The sequence below is a fragment of the Haliaeetus leucocephalus genome, unplaced genomic scaffold (assembly GCF_000737465.1).
Source record: "Haliaeetus leucocephalus isolate CR32 unplaced genomic scaffold, Haliaeetus_leucocephalus-4.0 Scaffold450, whole genome shotgun sequence".
Classification (NCBI taxonomy): Eukaryota; Metazoa; Chordata; class Aves; order Accipitriformes; family Accipitridae; genus Haliaeetus; species Haliaeetus leucocephalus.
In genome coordinates, this window is record NW_010972886.1 from 12,271,172 (window position 1) to 12,292,587 (window position 21,416).

The window sequence follows — 21,416 nt, forward strand, 5'->3', positions numbered from 1 at the left end:
TGATCTATGGCTAAAATGCATCCTGCAGTTTTTCCATATTCTTTATACATTACTTCATCTTGAACAAATATTAGATAACTCTCAATTCTATTGTGGACAAAAGCTTTCGAGCATGGAAGTAATGAGGCAATGAACGGATAGATCCTCCTGTAAGCAGCTGTTGAGGACACTATTATGTGGGCGTCTTGAAGATAATATCCTAACTGCGACACTTTTCTCAGTAACTTGAGAGCTCGACAGTCTCAATGAAAACACTTTTTTCTTGTGCTCTCAAGAACTGCCTCCATTTGCTCTGTAATTGCCATAATATTTCAGCTCTTTCATTTTCCTCTGAATTTCTAACTGTTTTTTTACTCAGTCTGCTTGCTATAAAAAGAATTTGTCTTTCTGTTGTGCCAATTACGTGTAGATTCAATGCCAAAGTACTCCACTTCAAACAATTCAGTTAAACTGAATTGTATTAATCAGGAGACACTGCCCATTAGAAGGAGTACAGACCTGAGGACTAAGGTGTAATTTTGCTAATTGAGGATACCAAGATTTTAGGATGTGTACTCAGTTTTTCTGCAGTCTGGTCCCTGGGCTTATTCTCTGGCATCTAGTGCATTTATAATGCTCCATAGGGGTGGTTTTTTAATCTTGGAAATGAGAGGTGCGGGGTCTTTTTTCTTTTTCTTTTTTTTTTTTTTTGTTTGTTTGGTTTTTTGGGGGTTTTTTTGTTAGCAGTCTTTGAAGAACAGTGTTTGTAAACTCAGTTTGCCTTTAACAGGAAGGATGTAATTGTGTGACAAGTAACTAGAAGGAGAGATTCTTGGAGTAGGTTGCCACGTTAATTAGGGCTTAAAAGTGATGGGAAGAACAAGAAGCCAGTCTGTGAGTAGCTCTAAGACACAGCGCTAGATCTGCTGATGTGTGTTCGTGCAACATTGTGCCCAAACCAGTCAGTGCTCCAAACTCAGCATATTGGGAAGCACAGTGATGAGACGGTCAGCAGGCTGCACTAGAGTCAGTTTGGGTTGAGTTTATTAGTTCTTCCCTTGTGACAGATCTAGGCTGGCTTCAGCCAGAGTCACTCAGTTTTCTCTGTTCTGGGCTTGTTAGTGCTTCCAGTAAAGTGAGTGTTATCCATAGAGACTGAGCTGCCTTTGTCTGAAGCCAGCTTAGGTCTGATGTCTTACCCGCTCCGGCGCTCTGCCACCTGAAGGCAGCTAGATTGTTTCCAGCCATAAATTGTCTCTGGAAGCCGCATGAGTGTATTTATGTAGTTCTGCACCTGAGCTAATAAGTCCAACTGGAGTATAGCAGATTTTTTTTGTGGAGCCAGCACAGTGCTTGCATCTTGTCTAGGTTAATGAGAAATTTGCTAGAAATATATATAGATAATTGGGAATTTACTGTATTTGACTTCTCTATATATATTCTGGTGTCTAATGCAGTTTTACGCCCTGATATACTCTGACGTTACAAGTCTAATCAAACCATAATCACCTAAATTTAGATAATTTGAAATCATTGTCATATTACAGCTGTAAATTAGTTGTGGTTTTCCTTTTTTCCTAAGTGGATAACACATTTCAGCTTAACTGGTGCTTGGTTAGACCTCTTCTAGCTGCTTCATCTGCTTCCTACTAGCCATTGAGGAAAAATGTCAACAAACGGGAAGCGTAGTAGTATAATGACTTTTGTATGTATGCCGAAGGTATCACCAAGTGTGTTTCCCTGTCCAAGACAATGTTGATCCAATAAACATGCACTGTACCATTTGGCCACAGCTGTATGTCCCAAAATAAAGTACAGGAATGGAAAAGAGCATGGGAGAAAAACAGCAGGTGTGAAAGCATTCCTACAGAGTAAGAGTAGCACTAATGACCTGTTTGTTGTCAACAGGTTGCAGGGGATAGTTACAGAAAGCACTGAGGCAGTAAGTGGTTGTTTGCTGGAGCTTTTTAGTTTCTTAAAGACAAACCCTTAAACGTTACAGGCACTTTTATTAGGAGTCCAATGAGCAGCCACCCTGTCAAAAAAGCATAGGTAAATTCACGTATTCCTTTGTTGACAAAAAGCTAAATTAGCTGGCCTAAATATAAGATTACATCATGCAAAGGAGTTACTGTGGCATTCACTAAAGATATTCTTGGTTTGAAGAGAGTTGCATCCAAGGATCATTCCTGTGAGAATGATTAGTAAGTGGATTCTTTGAGGGAGAATTGCAGGATGTGGATAAAGATGACAAGTTAGAGACAGTCTCGCTGTTTCTTCTTTCTGTACTTAATCTTTTTTAGTTTATGACTTCTTGCAGTAGAAATTTCAGGAAAGTTGTGAGGAAAACCGCTGACATCATTGAATTTTTGTGTGACTCAGTGCCACTCTAAAAAATATGGCAGAAACCTGTCATATGCTTTTTTTTTTTTTTTTTTTGGCTGTGATGATGTAAAATAATGACAGGAATTTCTTCATAGTGATATCTATATTTTGACTATTTCCAATCTTAATATTTCTTTAGGTTGTGGAGAGCACCTTGTCCGAACCATACTAGCCAGAGAATGTTCATGTGCTTTGCAAACAGAAGATGCCCACCAAGCTCTCCTAGAGACTATGCAAAACAAGTTTATTGGTAAGTATATGGTGCTAATTGCCTGAACATTGCATAACATTGTTTAAAATGCAGTTAACTCTATTAAATAAAATTAAGATACTTATTTTTGTGATTTCTATTGAAGCCTTATGTTGCAGTTGGCTTCAAATTTAGTGTTGTGTTACATCTAAAAAATGTTCAGTCAAACTACAGAAGAGTCTTTTAGGAAATACCTCAATTGTTATGTGAGTCATAGAATACCCAGAGAGGTTTGAAGAAAGAATTTCCTGCCTGAATCACTGGCTGTGGTGTACAATTGCATATTTTAGAATTGGTGGTTTAGGAGCATTAATAAAAATTATTCATCATGTTAACCCTTTTAAACATAATAGGTCTCAAAACCACTGAATGTTCTAATTAAATGCTTTGGACAGACAGATTCTGGTTTGCTATTTACATGATGAAATTAATTTCTTGAAAAGTGAAGTATACTTCATTCAAGACTATTGTAAGGTAAAAACAATTTTTTTCCTTGATTTCAGAGGATTATACATGACTATTTATAGATGTTTAATTTCTTGTGAATATAGATCTTGTTTTCCTCCTTCAAGTCATAACCAAAATATGAATGTGGAATTTTAAAATGTCTATATAAGCTTGAACTTTGGAAGATAGCATAGATTCCAATGAAGCTTCTGGCATATATGTTGACTTGCACTGTCTTTATAGCCTTTAAAATTATGGTATTTTAATTAGAACTGAAAGAGGGACATAGGCATACCTTTTTGGGACCCAGGCAGTGTTGCCCTTGGTCTTGGCAAGCAATGCGTTGCAATTTCTTTATTTCTATTTATAGTGTTGAATCCATATGAAACTTTGCTTCTGACAATGTTACATTTGACTGAGGGGAAGTCACCTTCACACTGGAAGGCTGCACTTGATAATCTACAACTGTATTGCAGTCATTTCTAGGTGCTGTAAGAATGCAGAACAAAGTAATCCTCATATATTCCCTGAAGAGATTATAATCCAAGCAGCACAAATGTAACTTTTTGTATTTAATCACTTATTCCAGTTCATAGTGGCACAAAATTAGGGATCTGTTTACTGAAGAGAAGCCTTTAGGAAGGATGCTTGTGATAGCTTCGCAAATTTGTAGCACTACTCTGAAGGTATTGTATGGAAGTGGCCTAACTTCAGGAAAGTGAGATCTTCAGTCCATGGTCTCAAAATTTATTGTGCTGTTTGTGGTAGGAGTAGTTAAAAGCAAGCACAAACTGTACATATCCATATGCAATTTCATGTTAGTGCAGGCACACACACAAAAGAGGAAGCTACTGCCAAAGTAATTCATAGAAACTGGCTGATAAAAGACAAAAAAATCAGGAACTTTTTAGTTGAGGTACCTCCTTTAAGTTGCTTTGAATTTTCTGGGGTTTCTTTTTTCTTTTTGGTAACTGTTAGCGAAAATGCAATTCTTCTCTTGCTGTTTAGTTGAAATGTATTTTGCCACTAGTTTGCATAGTAGATGTTTTTATTTTAAATGTTAACTGGCTAGTATGTGATATATATGTTGTATTCTTTAGTGAAAATGTGAAAATGTTTGTATTTGACTTAAGAACATATTGAAAGTTGCTAAATTTTTTTTACACCTGAAACTATTAATTGCAGAGAAAGAGGAGCTGCAGAGGCAAAAATACCAGGCTAACAGTGTGATGTCATATTCCCTTGGGAAAACAGACTAAACCCAACAAAACAAGGGAAAGTGAGAAGAATGAGAGACAGTGTCAAATTAATGCTTTTCATGATAGGAAAATTTGGGAAAAAAAAAAGTGTTTTATAATTCCTTTTTAAGGTTTTGTGTTTTAATTAGGGATAGGTCTGTCTTGTATTTTCAGAAATTATCACTGCAAGTTTTTGTTGCCCGACAGCAGGTATGTGTATTATCTTCTCAGTTGTACTTTGGGGCAGTTCTGATGTGGGGAAAAAAAAAAATACAGCCACGTTTTTTTTTTATGTAGGTGAAGTGCCTGGATTCTGTGTTTTCTTTAGAAAGCATAAAATCTAGTTTGCCTTTAGCTGTCCTCTGAATGAAGACTGAGGAAAAACCTCAAAACCCAGATACATCTTGCTGTTTACATGTGACATAGTACTAAGTCTGTAGCCAGTAGTGTAGTATTGGGGGATCTTGGCAATTCTGGAGATGGAATGCAAAGTTATGTCTTGCTAATGTAGTGCAACAGTTGAAAACATGCACTACACTTAAAAGAATAGGCTTATACTAAATAGTTTTTTTTTCCTGTGAATTTTCACAGATGATATGCTAGTTTGTATCTCAGGATGTGTGGTATGATGTAGGATTTCTTACCGTTCTGAAACAATAGGATAAAAAGGGTTAATAGCCTACTTGCTGATGGCATGGATTCTCATCTTGCTAGCCTTTCGTAAAGCCCTATTTTGTGGTCTTGTCAAGCTTTTGCCAGAATTATAATGGACCAAGGCAAAAAAAAAACCAACCCAAAAAACCCCAAACCAAGAAAAAAAAGCTTTAACAAAGCAGAGCTAGAATGTTTTGTCAGAAGTCAAAATGTGTGTTACTTGTATTGGAGGGGTGAACAGCTGATTTTGGCAGTTGTCATCAGATTGGTGCTTCCTGTTTACAGAACTCTCACAGTTTCCACAGAGCCCTGGGAATCCTTCCAACTAGGGAATGCCTGGCTTAAACAGTGAGTGATGTTTAAACAGCAGGTGATGAGCAAACAAATGGCAGATGTGCTTCTCTCATCCCTTCTCAGAGCCAACTTACTATGGATAATGCACAATTGATGGTTGAATTGGAAGTGAGAGAAATGAAATTTAGATTTTTTGTAAATTGAATGGGCTTGATATCTTTAGTCAAAGAGCACTAAAGGCTTGGTATGCAGTCGAAGAATGGTGTTCTGTAAACACAAATACCTTCCAAACAGAAGAACAGAGGATTTTGTTACTCATCATGCCTTTCAAATGTGGCCAAGTTTGTGGAATGTAGACTTAGAGTAAATGTTTGTGTCATCTCACTGGCGGGAAATCTGGGGTTTTAAGAATGGCAATGTTACGAATTGTACTTTAAAGCTTCTTATAAAGTATTAGAAAACAATGAGCTGAAAGACATAGTTGGAATCTGATACTCTTTCTTTAGTGGAAATATGTTTGTCTATTCTTGTATTTTTAAGTTGTGCTTCAGTTCACAAATGAGCAATGTCTGCGGAAATGTAATAGCAGAAGGATAACGCTGGCGCTTTCTCTTTTAGAAATTTTGTGTCAAATACCTCTCTTGGGAGCAGAAGTTGGGACAGTTAGGAATCATAGAACGTGACTTTCCTGATTGAGTTATGCTTTTGGGTGGAGAAAAGCTTCATAGTTCAACAGTTACAAGACTGCCAGTGACTGTCATTGCACAGTGTTATTGTTACTTTGTATTTTGGTGCTGCATCACTCTACCCTTTGTGGTATCCTTTGTGGGTTTGTAACAGAGGAATCACTCTATAGAAGCATTGTTATGTTTTCTCCATGACACAGAGGAAAAGATTTGAGAAGAGAATGAAGTGATCCTGAAGTTTCATATAACCTATTTTATCCACTGCAAGTTGATGATTTCACAAGTTTTTGTGTTTGGTGCTAGACAGCATTGAATAGGCCTCTTTGTTATCTGTACAATAAAATCTGAAAAACTAACACAGTGTGGTGATGTTACACAACAGTTTTCCTAGGTTGTGCCTGTGCTTCTCCTTGTCAAAAGCATTGGGATTTTATTTGACTGCAGTATCCTCAGTTATTTAATTTCTTAAAATCTGACCTGTAAAGTTTGGAAGTACAGGTGCTTTTCCTTGCAGCTTCTTCAAAAATTCTAAACAGATGTTTTAACTTACTTATTGTGAAATATAAAGATCTCTGCTTTCAGACAGCTTGTGCTTAAACATTTAAGAAATAATGATGCATGAAATTAAAAGCAGGCTTCATTTAGTGCTTATATATTCCTCTAATGTTTATTTAAATTGTTAGCTTGAAGTTCAGTGGGGTACATAGCAGAAGCAGAGTGACAAACAGCTTCACTTTAAACACGTTGTGTACACAAGCTGACAGAGTCCAGTGGTGTAGGTGATATACAGATTATTGACTTGAACAAGTCTGAATTTCACTCATATTGCAGCACAAGAAGGTTTAGAACTGTTTAGCTTCATTCTGTTAAAAATGGGGGATGCTAAAGCACTTAATTGGTTACACCACGCCACAGTCAGTGTTCAGACCAAAGTTCTGAAGACTTTGAAAGCTAATGTAAACAATGAAGCTGGTGATGGTTTCTCTATTATGGAAGAGTATGAATATAAAACATCTGATGAACAGCTGGTTAGTCCTTCAGCTGGGTAAATGTAAATAAAACACTTCTTTTACAGTTTAGTATTGAATCTGTGCTAGAATGGATCTGTCCAGTAGCTACAAATGGGAAAAAAAGCACAGGATCAGAAATGAACAACTCATATCGATTGCATGCTCTAGTGGAAACAGTCTTCATCGTGGGAGCAGTTTAATTTACAAGAGACACAGAAGAAAAAATGTTCTTCACTTGTAGCTGTAGTTCCTCCAGAGCAAGACTGAAAGTTGAGGCCATTATTTGCCTTAACACTTGTGAAATCCATATGCTCTGTCCCCGGTCTGAGGCTGAACCTGGGTCTTGGTGTTCAGTTATGGTTGCTCTTGCAGAACTTGATGGGATCAGTGAATGTGGAGCTGCTACAAAGACCTGTTTGCTTATTTTTAAGATACCATTGCTGCAGATTGATAACATACTATATATATAAATAAAAACTTGATAATGCTTTCTGTATGTCAGATAGCAATAACAGAATAGTTGAGCTTTGAAGGAAGGAAATGTGTTTTGTAAAATGTAATTTTGTGACTAGGGGAGGTGAGGATTAAACCAAAACTATTGAAAGATGTTTCTTGTTTGTTTTTTCCTACCCCTTCTCTCTGGTGTGGTCAGTCAGTGCTAACATTATTAGTAAATGCTGTAGTTGAAGTTTTGCTTAGGATTTTTCATGCCAAATTCTTCAGTGGTATGCAAGTGTAACTGGGAAGAACAATGAGTTTCATGAGACTTAAAATGGTATTAAAAGCCCCAGGTTTTTGTAGTTTTGTCATTAGCAAGCTATTAGATCAAAGATTTGTCTAGCAATTCTATTTTATTGCAGTAGAAAAAGATATTTTTGGCTACTAGGCATATTTTGTTTTATTTTAATATATTTTTAATTGTATAGCAAGATCTATCATTCTTAAGAGTACAGAGAGAGCAAAAATGGTGTAGAAGTGTGGGACCCAGATTACTTTTTCCTTCTAATGAGAAACCATTATGACTTCAATATATGTGGCAGTATTTCAGCTGCACCTTTTCTCTTCACATTTAAATACTAATTAAATATAATGTATATGAAAAAATGCCATTACCTAGATTGTTATTTTTTACAGAAGTGTGCAGAATTATTTCTTTTTCTCAATGGCTTGGCTGTAACAAAATGATTTTTAGAACTAAATAAATGAAATATGTTCCTAGCCTTTGAATTGAGTGTTTTGAGAACACTCTAATTCCTGTGTACAGTGCATTGATTCCATTTAGAAATAAAGTATAGTACTACTTCTGTGCTGCCATTATTTTTACAGATTTAATGATGGATGCACAGCATTCAGCTGTCTAGAATCTTGCTTAACATAGACCTACTAATTTGCACTGTATTGCTGTGTTAAAATACACTCTTTAGCATAATTGTAATAATCAGTAATAAGTCTGCATATCCAGAAATACCTTTGTTTAAAAAAATATTAATATATTTGAATCCCTCTTTTAACTTTTTAAAAAATTGCTTTAATTGGAAAATAAAATCCATTATCTGTGTTAAAGAATGTGCCATTCAGAATGTGTTTAATTTGGCTTAGTGTCTGATTTTTAAGAGAGGAGAAACAGTCTGTCTGAATTTACTGTAACGTAGAATACTGTAATATTATTACTGTAGGCAACTGTTTTTTACTGCCACTATTTAGAGGTTGATTCCCCACGACTTAGCCAGTGCAGTGAATTGGAGGCACATACTATATTGTTGCTGATTTTGTACTGAGATGGTTTGGCTGAAATTGCTGGTGAAAGCAATCAGAATGGATGAGGGTGTAGTCACACAATTTGTTTCTGACGACTCTGGATGGCAACCTTCAGCAGCAGTGGGGAAACAGATGGCCTATGGAAGTGGCATGAGTGAGAAGATTGTGAACCATTGCAGGAGTTTTGCAAGTGACTGTGTGTTTGTGTCTTCATTTGCTGCTTGTGTTTGGAGGTGAGAAGAAGGGATATGTTCTTTTTTCAGACTTTTTCTCCTGTCCAGAATAATGTTGATTGTGTAGCTGATGATAAAATGGTGCAGAAGATTAAAAGTTGGCTCTGCATTGTTCTCTTTTAAAAAAAAAGAAAAAAGAAAAATCTTCAGTAGCTCAGCTGACAATATTAAATCTCAGTAATTTCTTGAGTTGCAACTGTATTTTGGCTCAATCTCTATTGCTATGGCTCCAAACCATGGCTGGCTGCAACAAGAAAGCCAACATGATCCCATCGTTTTCACTGCTGTGTTGTAGTATATCAGTCAAGGTGCTACAAATGAGGATAGCCTGTAGGTTCTGGGTTTTGATGTTGTGCACCTCTGGGCAAGTAACATTGTGTTTCCTCCATCTGTAGGAGAGATATAATGCATCCTGCCTTCTTTGCTTTGTTTGCATAACACAAACTTTTAAGACATTTCCTGGTTTAATACTCCATTCAAATTACGCACTACAAGTCACTCTAAGCTATTTTACTCATCTCTGTATCACCCCAGTACTACTGTCATGGTCAATGCTTACAAAGTCAGTGCAGTAAGACATAGTCTCGTTTGGCATAACGAACATTTGTCCTTACTCCAAGGGCCCAACTTCTGTTATTCTTAAAGAAGTCAGCTTCTTGCTTATCTGGTGTGTTTTATGAGTGCTGAAGTTAAAATGGTATTTTATCATGTTTTTATCATGCTTTTATGATGCGCAGTGCTATTAAATTAATCCTCTTGAGTTTTCTAGTTGAAATAACAGAGTGGCAATGTATTTCAGCAAAGACTGAGTTAATACAGTCAGTTTTGTAGCTTTTGAATGTTTATCATGGACTTAAAAGCCTTTAAATTTTGTGGATTTAAAACTATTCTTTTAAACCCCCTTTTAAAAAAAGTCTCACCAAAGACATTCTTTGAGCGATTGATTACTTTTCTCATTCTGTACTCCACTGAAGATGATGAATGGTTTGTTCTTGCAAAGAAATCACTGTAAAAAATGAAAGAATTCTGATGAAAATGTAGCGTTACATGTTTTGCTGCAGACTTTTTACATGGAAAGAAATATACTGCCAAGTCTTCTGTTAAAGTTTAAAAAGACAGAGCCTAGCATATGCAAGTTACTCAGATGATTGAAAATTTGATCAGTGATGATGGCACATAGTTGACAAAAATACTGGGAAAAATGAAGAAATATTTGATTAGTTTATTTACAGACTTTTCTTTCATCTACTTTCCTGAGAGTGGGAGAAAGAAAAACACTTTAAAAAAAAGTGATCAATCCAATGTAAGCATTTCTAGAACAAGACTTAAGTGGCATCAAGTCTATAATCAGTAGTTGCTGTCTGTTTTTTTGTGCATTCATACTGTCTTAGTGTTTTAGTATGGCCTTAAATATGCTATCTGCTTTAAATACTATTTGCTAGTTGTGTTCTGCTTAAGTAGAACATTTTTAACCATTCTAATTAAAGAGATTATTTGTATTTTTCACTAGAACCTTGAAAGAACCTTTCACGGGCCTTGAAAGAGGAGGAGAAACTGCTTATTAAAAAACAAAGCAGAACTTTTCTGTCTTTTTGCAATGACTTTTCACCACAGCATACCTTATTGCCTGAATAATTTATGTAATTCAGTATAAGATTAGGTCTGCATACCAAGTTCAGGTTAAGACATTGTCTTTGAAGTATCTGAGTTTCTGAAGTAAACGTTAAAGGGTGCATGTCCCCTGTGAAGAAAACCACTTGGTTTTTTGTTCATTTGCTTGCAGAAGTCATACCACATACTTAGCCAGCACTTGGTTGATGCAGTGAAAGTGTAAGAGAAATACTTAGCAATTTAGAAAGCATGGAGTAAAAAACTTTGATTTGAGTGGTAAAACTCTTTATAACTTCCCAAGCCTTTAATTTCTGTTTTAACCAAATATATTTTCCTGTTTTGTTACCTATTATGTTACAATTGGCTAGATTCTTGGTTCACAAGGATTTGGTCACAGTCAATGAGTAATACAGTAGGTGTAATTGGTACCTAGTAGTAATTCTTGTACAAAGCAAGTGTCACTTTAAAGGTAATATCTGTTTGTATTACATCAAATAAGATATTACTGTTTATTAAGCATACCACTTTTATTATTTTCCTGCAATATGGGCTTCTATTGTAATGACCACCTTGAATCACTTTTGAATGTGGCTGCTCTTACGTTGAGAGAAAACATGGTAAAGCTTTTAGTTTTCCTTACAGTAAAGCTTGAGGTTGGTTCTTACTGGTGTTTTTTTTGCCTGTTATTTGCATTAAAGGAGTAATTTTAATCATATGAATAGCTGTGGGCAAGTTGAAGGAGGCTGATGGGTAGATCTGCTCTAAAGTTCTTGGGGCCAGCAAATCCTTTTACAGTGTCTGTACACTAGACATAGTATACTAATTTATTTAAAAGAAATAATTGAAAAGAAATATATTAAATGACTGTTGCAATTGTATATTCAGCTTTAAATCACAGTATATTGTGAATGTGTGACTAAGGTCTCTTTGGGCTTAAGTGCAAGAACTTGGTCAATTTTGTGGCTCAAGACATTTTAGATCATATGTAAATCATACCATTGTTTCCACATTTAAAACTATAGGAATCTCATTTCAAACTACAAACCAGAAAAAGAATACTTAGACTTGATTCAGGTAACTTTAAAACTTTTCCAGCTTCTGATAGAAGATGTTTTATATTATACATCTTAAATTAACAGCAGAAAAGCCACTGTATACAGTAGGATGTGTTTGGGCTTTTCTGCTCATATTCATAAAACAGGAAGGAAGGCAGCGTACAGCAGTTTGATGATGTCTCTGTACAAAGTGCTTTAAATTGGGAAAAATTAATAAACAATAAAAGTGACCGAAATTTGCTTGATTTTTTTCATGTATGGCCATCTTTGGTTCTTTCTGTACTATAATTAATATAAATATTGAGACATGATTTTTTCAACTCGATGCTCCACTTTTCATTATCTCTTCTTTGATCCATGAACAAATGTTTTTGCACTCACAAATGTAATTTCCAATATTTTTTTTATTCCTTGTAGTTCTTTTTCATTTTTTGATTACTGGTAGATTAGTAGATTACTACTTAGAAAGTTACTCATTAGAAACACTAGAAAAAATAAAACTGATGCTTTTGTAAAAGTACTGGTTGACCTGACAGTCTTTTCAACCCTTAGTGACAAGATTAAAGGGGGAAGGCAGGAAAGTAAAATAAAAAAATACCCAAGAAACTGTGCCTATTATTAATAATTCTCCCCAACGGTTTTACCCAGGTTCACCTTTTCTAGCCAATGAAGATGGTGTACTCGGAGGTGTGATAGTTCTTCGGTCTTGCAGGTGTTCAGCAGATCCTGAATCATCACAGGAAAAGCCAACTTTACTAGGTAAGAAATTCTTACTCATTTTTACTTGAGCTAGGTGCTAACTTAAAGTGAAAGATGAAGTAAAAACTAACTGTGCATGTTTACCGTTGTTCAAAATCCACAGGGAAAACAAAAAGGAATTGAAATTGTTTGAGATGATAAAATTCTAGAAAGTGAAATAATAGTATTATCTGTGTTTGTGCTCTAAAACTGGAGAAGAGCATTCTTTCTGACTCATTATTTCTAAGCAGAATTGTGATTCAGAGGGTTATGTGGGAACCTTCTAAAACCATAGCACAGAAATAACGGTTGCTTGTGGCAAGGCAGGGTATGTTCCTCATAGAAAAAAAGTCACATTTTTAGCTAGGAGTAATGTGTATGACTGTTTACTGCTTCTCAGTGGTTTATATGCTAAAATTGCTATCTAAAAAGTTCTTTGTTCCTCCTTTTTGCAGGACAAAATGTGACAATTTGGAGGATACACTTAAAATTTGGAAGGGAAGTTGGTTTATGGCTAGAATTTTTTTGTTATGCCCAGGAAAATCTGTTCAGATAAGTTGCAGTTACTATTTGCATGTGCAGGCAACAGGAGTACTTGCTGTTTATATTGAGATCAGCAGAAAACTATGCCTCGCCTCCATCAGTAGCTGACTGGTTAAAAAGGCAATGAGCTTTACAGCCCTTCTGCCCTGTTTATGTCCTAGAAACAAGATCCTCATCTGTCTTGCTTTTCACAGTAGAATAAGTGTATTATAGTAAACTGTCACGTGATTTGTCCTACAGAAGCAGCTAGGAAACTGAAGGCTGTAGACTCCTGGCAGAGGTGGGTGGAAATACAACCCAGAGACAGTAAAACCCATGTTCTCTTTGAAGGCAGGGATTTGGGACTGGGGACATGAATTACTTCAGCATGACACTTGTACCATCTCCTTTCCTGTGGTGCTCCTCAGATGTGGGCATATGTGTCTGGTCATGCTATGTGCTTATGTATTGGGTCACATGGACCTGTCTAATGTATGTTATGCTACCACAATGAAAGTTGTATAATCCTCTGCTTTATTGTTGTTTCCCCAAGTGTTTAATGAATCGCTGCCAGTAGCATTACAGATTTAAAGTAGATTTCATAGCTTTTAAGATCTGACGTGACAAATTTGGTCACCTAACTTAACTTTGTTTATTAAGGCAGGTCACAGCTCTCACCTGCTAATTCTTGAATTGCATAATTTCTTTTTAATCTATAGGCTATTGTTTAGAAAGACACCTCACCTTTGTTTTAATTCATTACTACTTTTGTCCCACTAAATCCTAACATCGTGTCACCAGATTTTGCCTGCTTACAGCCAGCCTGGAGTAGCAGGCAGAGTGTGCTAAAGGTGGGCCGGCAGATATATTCTTAACAATGGGTTAACTCACACAAAATCCAGTGTTTATTGCTGTCTGTTCAATGACTTCCAGGATGTTAAGGTCAAGTTATTACAGTTGCACAGGATGAGGTGTATGTTATCTTTCAGTTTTGTTGTCATATTACACCTTGCTAGTTTGTATTACAAGAATCTTTAAATATCATATACTACTTTTTCTGTGTTGGTCAATTTGAGTCTGATTGTACACCCTTCCAGTCATTCACTCTAATAAGTAATTTTGCTCAATACAGTTAATAACATTCATGTTTCTCTACCCAACAGTTGCAGTTTTTGTCTTTTATGCTTTTAGTTAAAATCTCATCTTATCCATAAGAGTTTAATGTACGTTTATTTTGCTATTACAAAGAACCAGAGATTTGGGACATGAATCCTCACAATTCTAATGATGGTTCTGGGATTATCCTGATGGACAACAAAGGAATTTTGTAAGGCTTGGGTGCGAGAAGGTCTTAGAAATAGCTTTTTTATGTTGTATTTTTTTGGAGTTATTACTTGAATAGCTTGTCTTTTTGAAGAAGCAGGCTGTCATATAGACTTTGACAATCATCTTACTCTTGTGTTTCAACTATTTGAAAGCCAAGACTGTCTAATCCTGACTCCAGAATCAGGGCATAGGTTGCTAAACATACAGAGAACATTGCAAGTTTGATTTACAGTTTTCAGACTGGAATAATTATGACGTTATTGATCTAGTGCAAAAGCATCCTACAACATAAATTCTATCCCTAAAAAAGAGTTAAGAAAATGAAAATGTTCGTTATTATTTAGTCAAACTTATAAGATCAACTTAACCTTCAATTTCTTACGTTTGGGAGTGAGAGAAATATTTTTATTCATTTAATGTTTGTCATTCATGTAAGAAAACGTGTGCCTATTAAGGAAGATTGGGATTTTTTTCCTCAAAAAGTAATAAAATCCCAATATATCTTACATCATAAGACTACTTGTTCATTGATTTTTGGTTTTCTTTCCACTGAAATAAGATTAACGTAGCACAGCTTATTCTAAAGATTTTTTTTCTGTACCACAGAAATTTCCTGCCCTATAGTGTATGCTGAGTTAATGTATAATTAAACATATGTAGTATTTGTGGTGTTTGGACTGAAAATAAGTTGTGTAATACTGAAGAAGTCTGTGTGTAGAATAATGAAATCTCATGTCTTTGTTGTAGGGATGATCTTTTTAAATTTTTTTTTTAAACTATTGAAACAAATGGCAAGACAGTGATTTATTAAATGGTTGAAAATATGTGAAAAGTCTTCAGATAATTATGTAATTTAGGATTTTCATTGTAATTCCACTGCTTGTAATAGCTAGCAATAACCATGTCTCAAGCTAGTACATGCTACCTTTGGTGGACAACGTAGAAGGAAAAAATTATTAAAAACTTAAAAGACTAGGCCTAGAGTTATCAAAGGCAAAGAAATAATATTTTGAGTGTATTTGGCAGGAACTGTTGCCCAACTTCTCAAAATTGAAAGATAAGATTAAATTTGTCTCCAAAAAATAAATGCTTTCACTGGCAGTTGAACCTTTAAGGTATTAGGGAGGGGTCGGCCTCATCGAACGCAGTTACATTGCACTAAATATGTTTCAGTCTCTGAAAGCTTTTGACTAACCTTTGGCGATATCAGTCATGAATCTGTTACAGAGGGGAGCAAATCGCATACCTAAATGAAGTTCATTTTTCTTATATGATGATATCTACATATCTGTCAGAATCTTCAAGTCTTGCCGGGATTGTCTAAACTTTGATGTTCTACTCAGGGTTAATTGCTATGCAAGGATAAATGGTTCAAAGGATAAGCATACTCAGCATGCTGTGACCTTCTTCAATCATATTAAAGGAACATGAGGAATAGGAATGAATAAGAGTTTTAAAACCACCTAAAGATGCTTTTTGCAGTATGTTAAAGTCTCTCTCCAAAGAAATACCTGGAAATAGCTTTTCATGGCATCTTGTGTAATTCATGTAAGGTGACTCCTGTAATCCAAAGGAAAAATTTACACTTCAGTGTAATTTCTTAAGCCCTTTACAGTATTCTATGAAATACCCTGACTTCTGATCAGCAATTCATTCTTTTCGCCCCTTCCAAATTGTGTACTTAACGAACCGGAAGAAAAATTACTGTGACATAGAGCAGGAAGAATACAGTGTGGCAGTTTATAAAGCTCCACTAGATGGGAGCTAAATGTAGGAGTAATATGACCTTTGAATTTTGTGTTGCAACTGAGTAAAGGTGTGTGTGTGTGTAAAGATACAAAGATACCTATGTATGTATCGGGGAATTAAAGATCACTGTAATGGGCTGTTTAAATGGCTGATAAATCAGGGCACTTTCAAACTTTAAAACAACACCTTACTGAATTAACATGCAATTAACCATACACATTACCAATGATTAGTTTTCTTAATCATTACCACTACAAACACAAAACTGTTCGTCTTTAATATTTATATCCTAAATTAGCTGTGAGTATACAGTACCAGAGAGTTGATGCTATATAGCAAGTGCTAGAAGTCAAGGTGATCAGACCTGAGAGTGCTTTGATGGGGAAGCCAAAATGAAAATGGGCTCATTTCGTCTCCATCTTTCTTTTCTCTCTTACCTTTGGTGCTCCTTACCCTCTCCCCTAAGAAAGGGGGTGGCTGCATATGCTTTTGATGTAATTCAGCTTACTTATGGGACCTGGTCTTGCTTTAATTTTGCCAGGCATCTTTCTTGCTTTTTATGCAGTGGTACTCTGCTTCCATTAGCAGACATCTCCTTCTTCTGCAGGATTATTTTGCTTTCACCAGATGTCTTTCCTGCCTGCTCTGTATCTTCAGTTCTCATCTTGCAGACTTTACTACTTCTGCATGTTTTCCTGTATCCTACTTGTGGAGCTAAAGCACAAATCTCCATTTGCCCATTGGTAATTACCTATTATGTATGTATTTATGCTCAGTTCTGTGAAAAATGCTTGTTACTGGTTGTTCTGCTGATAGCGTTACAATTCTACAGAATCCTTGTACACCATCTGGGTTTATGCTGTTGTAGTGTGCTTATGTTTGGGTTCAAGGCAAGCAAATGCAAGTTATATCTGCTTCTACTTTATGGGTGGAACAGGCTTCTGCTTTAGAAGTTGGTCCTATCTTTTAGCTGTAGTTGCAGTTGAGGTATTTCTCATCTTGGATGCTCCATATCATTGAAGTAACGTTCTCATTCTGGGTATTAGTTCTGCAGCGTGTGACTGCAAATAGTGCAGGAAAATCTTGTTTGTTTGATAGCTGTTTCTTTTGAGATTGAATTAATCTGGTAAGTAGTTTTTGTCCTTTAAGTTTGTTTTTTGTCCTTTCCCTAACTATATTTTAAGCTGTATTTGTTTCTTAAGATTCCAGTCTTGTTAAATTACATCTTATATTTTAAACCAAAGCATTTTTTGTGACTTCTTGCATTTTCCTTTATAGTGGAATTTCTGTGGAGCCATACAACAGAGAGCATGTGTGTAGGCTATATGTCTGCACAGGATGGCAAAGCTAAGGTAAGCCATGGACAATAGGTTGTAATACAGTAGAATGAGTGCAGAAGCTAAGGTGAATATGAAATTGTGATAATGAAATATATAAGAAATGTCTGTCTTTAAGAGAATGGAAAACGTAATGGGTGCATAAGCGGTTAAATGTACCTATTGATTGGGCATTTTGAATTCCTTTGTTTGTTTTTTAATTGCAGCAGTTAACAAACCTACGTGCAGCAGTTGACAAACCTACGCTAACATATGTATTAGGTCAGGAAAAGGTGCCACAAACACATTTCCATTTCCTCTGCTGACAGTAATTGTATTTGAATAACTTTGTCTTGATTCAGTTATACTAACTATTTAGGATGGTATGGTGTTTTTCTGTGGGCATGTTTTCGTTCAGATAAAGCATTTGCACCAAGGAAGAAGGGAGAGGGTATAAATCAAACTTTAAAGTAGTTTCTAGAATAGCCTCCATGGTAACCAATTTGGATATTAACATCCATGGTTCTTTTTGTTTCTTGGGATCTAATTTTTTTCTTTTTTTCTGGAGTGCGAGAAGTAATATGTTAAAACTGAATTTAGCAGTGGAAACTGGAAAAATCCTTAACATCAAACAGTAGGGGTTAACCAAGAGCCACCTACTCTTAGGAATATTAGCACTGAAAGGAGAAAAAGGCAGGTTTTGCAAAGTAGCAACTAGAGCATTTGGGAGAGGTGTTTGGACAACGAAATGAACATGGGAGAAGCTTCAAGCAGAGACAAAATCATAATTTATGTAGATTTTTATAAATGTACAGCCTTCAGTATTCAAGGGTAAGAATGTACAATCAGAACTGGTTAAAGGAAGTGACAAAAGTGGGGGAAGAGCTAGAATTAGAAGTCAGCTCCCCGATACGGTTAAACTAATGGGGGAGGCAGGGTGTTTACTGGAATGTTTGCATGTATTAGAGGAGGAGATGACACCCAGGAAGTTTATACCAGCAGATAATAGCAAGAAAGACATCCAGCATTTTGATGGTAGAATTTAAAGGATAAATTTTAAAGCCTGGAAAAAGAAAGAATTTGAGGGCCTGGATTTGTTGGCTCTCTGCAGAAATGGCTGCTGAGGAAGAAAGTTTAGTCATCAACAGTGGAGGGGGAGAGGAGTACAAAACCAAAATCTTTCTCTCTTTCTTTTTTTTTTTTCTTTATTTCTCACTGTATTTCATTTGAGAGATAAATACAAAGGAGGATGTGAGTGAGATAATAGAAGAACATACAAAAGAAGTAAATTGACATCAGATATTTTAAACAGCAAGAATGGTGGTTGAAGCATTGGGAACGAATGAGTTCATCCTCAAGGAGTAAAATGTATAGAAAAAAAAGACAAGAATGCCCCAGAAGGAGGAGGAAGATAAAAAGCAGCTGGTGAGGGAAGTGCTGGCAGAGATGTTATTGAAGTACTCACTTTCATGGCTTATGTAGAGTCTTTTCCACTTGATTATCCATGGAATAGGGTGTGTTTTTACTTTGTTTTCTTAGTATTTATTTTAGATTTGTTAGAAAAGAATCCAAACTCAAGCTAAAAGCTCAGACTGAACTGAGTGAAGCTAAAGCAAACTCAGCTGCAGATGTTCTAGTATTCTCTAGTTAGTTTAAAAGTTATTGTATTGTGTTCACAGTGAAATAAGGAGAATTATTAGAATGCGCAATGTTAAAATTATTACAGTGTGCACACCTGCGTCTGGCTTACACTGCAAGCTCAAAAGCTGTTTCTAAGGAAATATTATTGTTTCTGCTGGTAGTGTCTGTCTAATCAATAAATAAATGCTAAATATGAATCTGTCTGGTAATGAGTACTAGCATGACAGTGCCATGCCCAGAGATGTTTTCCTACTCACAGTTGCAACATTTGACATCTGGTGTGCATTGTTTTCATACTGCTGGTAAATTCTCCAGCTGGTAATCTTGATTGCGCTGACAGACACAGCTGCTCTTCTTGGTTCACTTTTAAATTATGTTTTTGACCTTCATTGAAGAGTTAATCCCCCTCCCTTTCTTCTTCCTTTGAGTCTGTGGCCACAAATGCTTTCCAGAGAAAAAACACAAATGCTTTTGCTGCTGACTTCTATTGATCAAAAAACGTCTTCTGTCATAAAAGCTGGAATTTTATTCTGCTATAACTAGGGCTAAGTTATAGATGGAAAACTGGGCTTGAAATAGAACACAATGTATTGCTAGTGGAAAAAAAAAATTCCTTTTCTTTAACAGAGTAACTGGTTTGGTACAATTAATTTTGAGTGTTTGCCATGAAAGAATAATGGTATAAGAATTCATAAAAGTATAAAATATCACTTGTTTATGACTACCATAGGAAAATGATCAGGCAGCGGCTTGTAGGGAAACATCTTGCTTTCCTGTTTTTCTAGGGTGGTAAAGAGCTTCAGTTTTTATTTCTTTCATCAGTCTAGGACTCAAGTTTTATTCTTAAACCCAGGGGTTGTCACAGTGGCTGATTTTGGGCTGGTTCATTTTAATGAACATGAAAACATATTTTTATAGCAAGACTTTTAGAAAGTGAGAAGGGTTTTGAGTGTGTACTGTTATGAATTAGACTAATATTAGTATTGTAATTATATAAAGGGGTACATACTAAAGAAAAAAAGGATCCTGCTTTATAATCTCAGTGTGATTCTTTGTGCATTGGAGGTTAATGCATTTCATAATAGGACCTAGCAGATGGTGGGCCTGAACCCCGCACAAAGACTGTGGACATATAGGAGGCTTTTTTTCTTACAAGGCACTTGGACACTTACAAGCTAGATACCAGCTCACCTGCAGACACTGGTATACTCAAGAGGTGGAAACATACTCAGCCAATTAATTATTAGCAACTCCTTAAATAGTGGCACAGGAAAGTGGGATCGGAGACTTGAAGTGGTTTGTATGTCCTGACCTGCCGGTGCTTCTGGCTGTTAGCACTGTGAGCTCTCCAAGTACTGATTCGGATGTAGCCTTGCAACTGGGGTTTATTTCCTCCCAATTTAGCAAAGACTGGGCTCTGCGGCTGGCCACTCACCTCCCAACTAGGCTGCCTAAATGCTAACTTGCTAGCCTAAATGTATAAAATGGCTGAGCCTGCAAGAGCTGTGGAACAGTTTTGCACTGTGACTAATAATTGTTTGATTTAAAGCATACTTTCTGGAAAGGTGTCCAGTCTTATTTTGGAAAGCCAGTTGCCTGGAAAAGCCACTGTTTCCTGTTGAACATTGGTTTAAAATGTTCAGTTGAACGTTACTTTAAAAATACTGTGGAGCCTTGCCAGATGAACTAAGTTCACACCTTATTGCTGACACAGTTATCTCTGGTTGCATGTCCTATTACTTGCCTTTAGCGCTCTCTCAAGGCTGAAAGTATTTCAGCTCCACCACTGATAACACTGACAATGTTATCTTCACTACCTGCATAGTGGATATCTCACTGACTTCCCTCTTGAGTCTTATGCCCTTGAACCCCTACATCACTGCCACAAACAGCTGATCAAATCATATACTTGCTGGTTCAACTGTACTCTTCTTTGTTTCTTGTCATCCCTCTTTACACAAGCAGTTTCATAATCACTTGGTGCCAGTGTTTGTCATGTATTGGATGTGGAAGGAAACAAACTCTTTGTCTGAACAGCTTTGACTCTTTTATGTACTTCTTGGAACTAACCTATACCACCTATTGCTACAACTTATCCAGGCTGGTGCCAGGGAGCCTCAGCTATGATAAGCTTAAGGGACAGATATATTGCTTTAGAAGTTGCCAGTCCCAGACCTCCTTCCTGAAGCAATACCATGACAGGTTGTTCCAGCATTAGGCCTGTTCTTTGGGAAGATGAATGGACTTCCCGGGATGTCCTGAAGCAAGTTCCTGCATTGCCATCTATATGATGGTAGAATTGTCACATAAGCTGGCACTCTACTATTTCTAGCCATTAGTGAGGCTGTTAGAATATTCTACGTTGCTGTGGAAGTTTCTGGCCACAGCCATGAGAGTAGATAGAAAATACTAGTCTGTGGACTTCCTTTGCACTTACCCAGCTCCTTCTGAAGCAGTAACTGCTGCATCAGCAAAGGTTAAGACTTCTAGATTGAAGGACTGGGAAATTAAATGTCTTTATGAA

General features: G+C 36.3%; 1 protein-coding gene across 2 annotated transcripts in view; it reads left to right on the forward strand.

The window, feature by feature from the left end:
• TASP1 (taspase, threonine aspartase, 1) overlaps positions 1-21,416 on the forward strand; it is an 89,886-nt gene that overhangs the window by 58,737 nt on the left and 9,733 nt on the right. For both annotated transcript variants that reach the window (XM_010574796.1, XM_010574798.1), the window contains 3 exons: positions 2,504-2,614; positions 12,249-12,359; positions 17,214-17,287. In XM_010574796.1, the coding sequence (XP_010573098.1) occupies positions 2,504-2,614; positions 12,249-12,359; positions 17,214-17,287 (296 nt within the window). The remainder of the gene's footprint in view (positions 1-2,503; positions 2,615-12,248; positions 12,360-17,213; positions 17,288-21,416) is intronic.